Source organism: Phaethon lepturus, unplaced genomic scaffold (assembly GCF_000687285.1).
Source record: "Phaethon lepturus isolate BGI_N335 unplaced genomic scaffold, ASM68728v1 scaffold10224, whole genome shotgun sequence".
In the NCBI taxonomy this organism is placed as follows: Eukaryota; Metazoa; Chordata; class Aves; order Phaethontiformes; family Phaethontidae; genus Phaethon; species Phaethon lepturus.
Genome location: NW_010535444.1, coordinates 11,990 through 19,519, shown reverse-complemented (window position 1 = coordinate 19,519; position 7,530 = coordinate 11,990). Strand labels below are relative to the sequence as shown.

At 47.6% G+C, this 7,530-nt stretch overlaps 1 protein-coding gene across 1 annotated transcript; it reads left to right on the top strand.

Moving 5' to 3' along the window:
* Positions 1-3,909: 3,909 nt before the first annotated feature.
* LOC104615653 (galactosylgalactosylxylosylprotein 3-beta-glucuronosyltransferase 1-like) lies at positions 3,910-7,068 on the top strand. Its single transcript, XM_010285811.1, has 4 exons — positions 3,910-4,021; positions 4,351-4,889; positions 6,219-6,515; positions 6,982-7,068. Exons 1-4 carry the CDS (start codon positions 3,910-3,912, stop codon positions 7,066-7,068), a joined length of 1,035 nt encoding a protein of 344 aa, XP_010284113.1.
* The last annotated feature ends 462 nt before the right edge of the window (positions 7,069-7,530 follow it).

Genomic DNA, 7,530 nt, shown 5'->3' with positions numbered 1-7,530 from the left:
ATGGATGAAATTAAGAAGAGGGATGTGTAATTGGAAAACAGCTCAAGAAGGCTACAGGCAGCATATTGAAGGCATCCATCAAACATCCCGCTAATGTTCGTTAAGCGTGTGCAATACAAACAGGGGCTGCAGGAGACACTAGGAAAAAAGTAAAAGGGAAGAGAAAGGGGAATAGGCAGGACAGGGGAAATAGCAAGGGAGGAGAAAAGCCAGCAAAAGAGTACAATCAATAATATTGGTATTGCGGTCGCATCCAAAGGCTTCTGTTAAGATCAGTACGGGACTGTACAACCACATTAAGAGACAGTCCCTGCCCTCTACAGTTTAAACCCAGGAATTACGGGATGATCGCTGGAGACAGGTTCAGATGATCACAAAATTTTCTTCTGATCTTGAATCTCATTTAACAGGATCTACTCTGAATGGGTTTAAAGGCAGAAGGAAGGTAGCTGGTTGTGCCAAGAACACACGCAGTAATGCCTGCCAGCCAGGCATGCAATTAATCTGAGCCACTTAAGGGATTTTGTTTTTAATTATAAAAAGTAGGTAAAAACTATGTGCAGTAAACCTCCGTAAGCCCCACTGGGGCCATCAGCAGGCTACCCAGAGGCATTGACATGTGGCTGGGTTTTGATGCTGCGTTTTCAAGAGGATGGGCTGATGCCTTAATGGCCTCTTTGTGGGAAGTGTTCCATGCGGGGTCGACAGTAAGAAAATGCAAAAGGCATTTGTGTGGGGAAGGAGAGAAGACAAAGGCTAAAATTATTAGTAGGCCAGGGAATACTTCTAGTCCTGGAAACAGGGAAGAAGAGAGACTGAGAAAAGGCAGGTGAAAGATGTAAAGAAACAGAGAAGAGCACAAGCATGATGGATGCCGAGGGCGGCAGTGGGGGAGAAAAGGTAAGGTTTTAAAGAGAAAATAAAGTATTTCAAGACAGATTTCCTGAAAATGGCATTAAAGTCAGATTCCTCTGACCTGAGGTTCACAAGTGACCTGGTGCTTTATGTGGGGTTTAACTTCTTCAGCATTGCATGCTTTGGAAAAGCAATAGAGAGAAAGTGCGTGTAGAAATAAATGAGGAAGGAGCACCTTGGGGAGCTGCACACACAGACAGCATCTCCGCTGGTTTGCAGTGTTCGGGAAGCATGAACAAGGCTGGCTGTGAGGAGGAGGAGAAAGAGCTAGAAAGGGAATTCGTTAAAGCTCTTCAAACTCTGATCCACTTCTCCCCTGTGCTCTCTGGGTAACGCAGCTGCCACCGCAGCCGCCCCCTCCTCCCCTTCCCTCCGGAAGCGACCGGAGTTCGCAGCAGTGGCAGGGCCGCTGCATGGAAACTGTGCCTGTATAATTAAGGGCTTTTATTAAAGAAAAAAGAGGTTAGAATCATTAGAGATTATCACCACGAACCATTGGTTTGGGGAGCAGTGGAGACAGGTTCCCTAGAGGGACTGCTCCAGCCTGGTACTGTTGGTGTCTAACAAGGGATCAGCTCACATTGCAGCAATTTCTTTAGCAGGGCTTGTGAGTACCTACTTGTCTGCCAGAAGACTTGCTGAGACATGCTAGTCTTCTGTCAGATTTGGCTGAAATGGGTTTGATAGTTATTGGCAGTAGGGCACTGATGAGCCCTGCAATCACATAATCCTTGTTTTTCAGGACACCAAGGTAAATTGTAACGGAACAAATTAAAGACAGGTCCTAAGAAGGTCCCAGAGGATGAATTTCGAATAGCATCCCCTGATATCTTCCAGGAGTACCATGTGGCTGCTGTCACTACAAAGCAGAACCCTTTCAGACCAGTTGTCATGTTTCCTCTCACAAGATTCTCTACGGCTGAAGCAAGGCAATCCTTCTTCCCCTTCGGACAGATAAGGAGCTGCTGGGTCCCGATCCTGGGAAAGGAGTTTCCTTTGCACTCAACGTGCCTACGTTCCTTTGAGGACCTTGGTTTTAAACGAATGGCCTCGGTACACCTAGGAAATCCCTGGCAGAGCAGTAATTGAGAGCCAACCACTTCGAACCTGCTTTCTGTCCTTTGTATCAGTGTGATGCCATTGCCCTCTTCTCTCAAGCTGCCTTCAGCCTGGGAGGGCAAGGGGGCCTGGTGGGGCTGTGCCATTCGGCAGCTCTCTGGTTCCCAGGGCACATGACTGTAGTTTCCCAACAGAAATCTCTCTGCAGGAGGCTAATGAAAGTTTTATGCTCCCTTTAGTCTCCTAATGAGCATTGCTGTGGTAGGGAGGAAGTCCACTGGGAGAAGTATTTGCCATCAGAAAGGTAATCCCAGAGGAAACAGATTACAGATGTTACCAGGAGGGAGAGGGGAATAAAATTCAGCTACCAAGCATCAGGCAGCCTGCTTGGAGTGTGAGCCGAAAGTCCTCAGACGGTAAACAAGCAACTTTGCTCTGTACCCTGCAGTGTGTCCGCGGGCTGCCGTTCTGCAGGAGCAGAAGTGGATCCTTCTTCTTGCAGCATTGCTTTTGTTGCTGGTGTGTAATAACAGTATCAGGAGATTTCATACCCAGAGAGGGGCCAAAGCAGAGGCTAGAAGTTGGAGGAAAATGTTCTTGACTGTGCCAGAGCCATACAGGAGGCAGCACGTGCACTAGGCAAGCCTATTTGATGTTGGACTTCCAGAAGTCACCTCTGGGATCTCGTGCTTATATGACAGTGCACACGGGTTGTTAAGGGTCTTTCCAACAGGTGAGCCAGGGCTGGGATCTCATCACACCATGACTTTACAGAGGGCTGAGTTACGTCCCTTAACAAGTGGTCTGCAATAGACATCCGAATACTTCAGTCTGCATTTTCCAAACTGATCGTTAATGTTGGGTACTTTGTTGAAGGCATGGCTACCTTGAGAAGCCAAGGATCTGATTTCCAGACAGACTGACTGCTCATTAATCTTATTAACTAATGGGAGCTGAAGGTGCTCAACAATTGTGAAAAATCAAGCACAGGACTACTGTAGCTTGGACCATCTGTAAATAAGCCACCCCGTTGTTGATTATTCCTGATAGTTTTGTCCTTTATTTCTCTTTCTTTTCTTTTAGTTCCTCTCATCTTATTGACGGCATTTCAAAAACAAATGTTAACTGTTGCGATTCCTCAGATCTCATGATCACGTACATTACAGAAATGCTAAGAAAGAAATTAAAGTATTCTGAAGTCTGTGTTTTAAACTAAATGTTGCAGTGGCGAAACACTGGAAGCCAGGAGTAGAAAGGGAAGTTCAGCAGGCATCACCAGCACTGTGGAATGACTGGGGCAAGGATTTTGTGGAAAACTTAGTAGGCAATAGCGATGCTTCAATGCATCTGCATAAGGAGGATGAGTTAAAACTGCAGGAGTGAAGGACGTGATGGCTATCTTGAGTATGCCTGACATTTTATGTTTTGTTCACTTGCATATGCAGGAACACAAATCTTGCACACAGTTTTAAAAAATTCTACAAAAGCAGCAAATTAAATGGTCACCACAAAGCTCAGGAATGAATACCAACCCCGGAGAGGGGGCAAATAACAGTCCTCTCTGGCTTCAGAAGCAGAAACGTGAACAACCCTAAGTCAAGGACAGTGGGTTCATCATGGGGCAGCAGGAGGTTCTTTACAGCAATATAATAGATGAAAGCTTCTATTCAGTAGCACAGGAATTGTCCAGGGCAGCTGAATAATGGTTCGGGCCTGCAATGTTAATGGGGCTGCTTGTAAACTTATACTTAGACAAATGCTTTTCTGGATTGGGGCCCAATGTTTATCATGCCTCCCTCTAAGCAAGCCAAACTCAGTCTATTAGTTTGGCCTCTAGACTTACTGCCCTAATGTTTGTGGTGACTGATGAGGCCCTACTCTTATTTCTGTTCTGAAAGGTAGAGAGATGCCTGGGCATTGGAAGCTCTCTGCAGCATGCTGAGGAGACGTAACCTTCTTACCACGCTCCTGATTGCCTTGCCATGGGCTCTTCTCCTAACCTTGTGGCACCAGTATCCAACCACCCGCTACCTCAGCCTGCTGAGAAGTAAGTGCAAGAGTTCTGCTGTCAGTGCGCTGGTGGTTGTGATGATTGCTGGTGCGAACCCTCAGCAGGAGATGCTCTCTCATGGGATGGGTTAAACAAAGACAAACTTGCCTGAAGGCCCCTTCAGGGTTTGCCTACAGCAGGCACACAAAGTGTTCTTAAGAGCATGTTAAACACACAACTTAGGTTTGCTTTGGGGAGAGGACGCTGATGTGTTGAGCACTGACTCCAGACAGATGTGTCCCCAGCACTCCCTGGAAAGGAGGCATCCCAGCAGTGTTCAGTTCTCTAACACCTTTCTTCTTCTTCTTTCCTTCCTTTTGTCCCAGAAGAGACAGATGAGAACGTGACCTCTAGAGCTCTCCTCAATGGTACATCTGCACTGAGAGAAGAAGGCCTCCCTTCATGCATTCGGCAGCAGCAAAGCATAGGGGCAACGCCTAAAGTCATCCATAATTATGTGTACTCCAGGCCTCCCCCATGGTCAGACACCCTGCCAACCATCTTCGTTATCACCCCTACTTACACCCGGCCAGTGCAAAAAGCTGAGCTGACCCGTCTGGCCAACACCTTCCTACACGTACAGAACCTGCACTGGGTGGTGGTGGAGGACTCACCCCGGAGGACCAACCTGGTATCCAACCTGCTGGAGAAGGCAGGGCTCAACTTCACCCACCTCAATGTGGAGACACCCAAGAGTCTGAAGCTGGGGCTGTCCTGGATCCCATCCCACACCCCAAGGGGGACACTACAGAGGAACCTGGGGCTGCACTGGCTGAGGGACAGCTTCAGCAACACTGCACCACCGGAAGGGGTAGTGTATTTTGCTGATGATGATAACACCTATAGCCTGGAGCTCTTTGAAGAGGTAAGAGCTGTAAAATTACATGGAACAGAAAAGCAGGATACAGCTGCAAAACCTCTTAGGGCCAGGTGTACTTGCAAAGACCTCTAAGATAGGGCTACCATGAGGACTTTTAGAATCAACTGGGAGACAAGGGCTCTGGCATGCTGCCTAGAGTCCTTCTCTCCCACCCTGCACTCTGTGAGAGCTCGGTATAGGGCAAATACAAACCTATAGTTGTGCAAGCCCAGTAGCCATGCTCTAAAGGGCTGAAAGAGTGAAGAGCACATCTGTGATGGTGTAGGCTGCAGATGTGAATAGCCACTCAATCAACGTTGCACCAACTAGAGCCCCTTTTGCCAGGGACCAGAGGATATATACTCCAGAATTTATACCTCTCCTCAGGGAGAGCTGACCTGATTTAAATAAGCACAGAAGACAAACTTCTGGCAAAGCATAAATCTGCACTGTTGTAGGGATGTGATGGGTAGGGGATGTTGGAAAAGTTGACTGACTTTCTAATTCCCCTTTTCTCCTTGGCTGCCCATCTGTACTCTGAGTTCCAGATACCACAACAGGACTGTGCCCCTGAGATCACAGAAGCTTGCCCAGAGTTCTGCTGGAAACTTGGCTTTTGTGAGATGCCAAGTCTATTGAAAAATTGCAAAAATGATTATTCAGTAAACTCTCTTGTCACCAGTGTAAGCCAAACTGTACTACACCACTTGAAATACAGAGTTATGCATCAGAACACATTTCTAGTTTTCAGAAATGTTTAGATCCCTGTTAAGCCCATCCTTTCTTATTTCTTTGCAGGTCCTTTTTGACAATTTCAATAAAACCCCACTCATTTAGGCAGTAGCTGTGGATGGAAGAACAAGAGTGGGGGGAATTTGCAACAAATGAGGGCAAACATGCATCAGTCAGGGAGGGATTTTACTTGCGTGAGGGAGAAGTTGGAGTGAGTGGAGTCGATAATACAGAGCTAGAGGCCTGTTAGAAGTTGTGTTTGGGATTTTCAAAAATGATAAAATTTTACAAAAAATTACAAAAGTTCAGATGAGATCAGAAAACCAAAGGTTTTCCTTCGTCTGAGGGACGGAACGTGGGCATGGAAAAGCAGTGAATTTGGTATTCAGAGAAGAGTTTGCTAAAACAGACTTGTGGCTTTGCAAGCTGTAGCTCTTCAAGCAGTAGCACAGGTGAACAAGAGGTTGTGTTGCCTAGAGTGATTGTGTGGGAAGTCAGCAGGGCAGGACAGGTGCCAAGGAAAGCAGAGGATGGTACACGGACGGGTTGGGACAGACGTCGTGGGGCTGAATTCTCACAGTGCTGTTTCTTTCTGGCACACAGATGCGCTACACAAGGAGGGTGTCAGTCTGGCCAGTGGCTTTCGTTGGGGGACTGCGATATGAATCCCCAAAAGTGAGCCCAGCAGGGAAGGTGGTAGGCTGGAAAACCGTCTTCGACCCTAACCGGCCCTTTGCTATTGACATGGCTGGATTTGCTATCAGCATCAAGCTGATCTTGGAGAAGCCTCAGGCCAGTTTCAAGCTGGAGGGAGTTAAAGGAGGCTACCAGGAAACCAGTCTGCTGAAGGATCTAGTGACTATGGATGGGCTGGAGCCCAAAGCAGCCAACTGCACGAAGGTGAGTAGGACAAGAGACCTTGAAGATATATTCTCCTTGCCAGGTCCTCGCTGCTTTTGCAGCCTCCTGCCATGCTCCACATGTCAGTGCCGAACGGCGCTGGGACAGATGGGCAGAGCCTGCCAAATTCTTCACAGATGTGAAGCTCGGAGAGCGCTGAGGAACAGTTAGTGCTACGCACTCTGTGTTAATAAACAGCCTCAGACATACAATTCCTGCCCAGATTGCTTCTCCAAAATCCAGGAGGTTTGGCAGAGGGTTGAGTCTGGAGTTTCAGTCCAGAATGATCCCTCCTCCTTGTCACTGTTTCATGCGCCTGTGAAGTCTCTGCCAGGTTCAACCCCTTTGAATGACATGCTTCAAACAGCTGTGAGCTCCGGGTTGCTGAGGATCCCACCTGATGGGTGTGCGGCTCTCGGTGTTTCCAGGCATCTGGAGCCCCTGAACTCTTTGTGATTCCCTCTAGGTGTTGGTCTGGCACACGAGAACTGAGAGGCCCACTCTGGTTAATGAAGGCAAGCGTGGATTTACAGACCCCAGAGTAGAGGTGTAAGCAGAGAGTCAGCTCCAGGGTGTGAGTACCCTTGCATTTATTGGCTTTGACACGGCAAATAATCTGTACCTGTTTCCTTATTCATGCTATTATTTCCTCAAAGATTTCATGTATGATTGTCCCAGTAACTCCCTTACCATGCCACCCTTTGCACAAGAAGTAGATCCTCATCTTTACCCACTTACAGTCTGCATTTCATATTCATTCAAGCCTCCTTGCAGTCCACATGGGAGTTTTGCCTGCATGCAGAGAGAAAAGTGGCAGAAGAAACCCAGTGATAATGACAAGCCAAATTCCTTGCTCCCCTATTCCTGCCAGCTCCAAACTCTGCTTAGTGTGGGAGTTGTCCTACAGTGTGTGGAAAGAGATCACACTCCTGCAGATGAGCTTTTCCCCAAGCAGCCCTGCCACCTCTGCAGTGCTCCATGCATCCACCTTCAGCTTTTATCCTGCATGAACAAC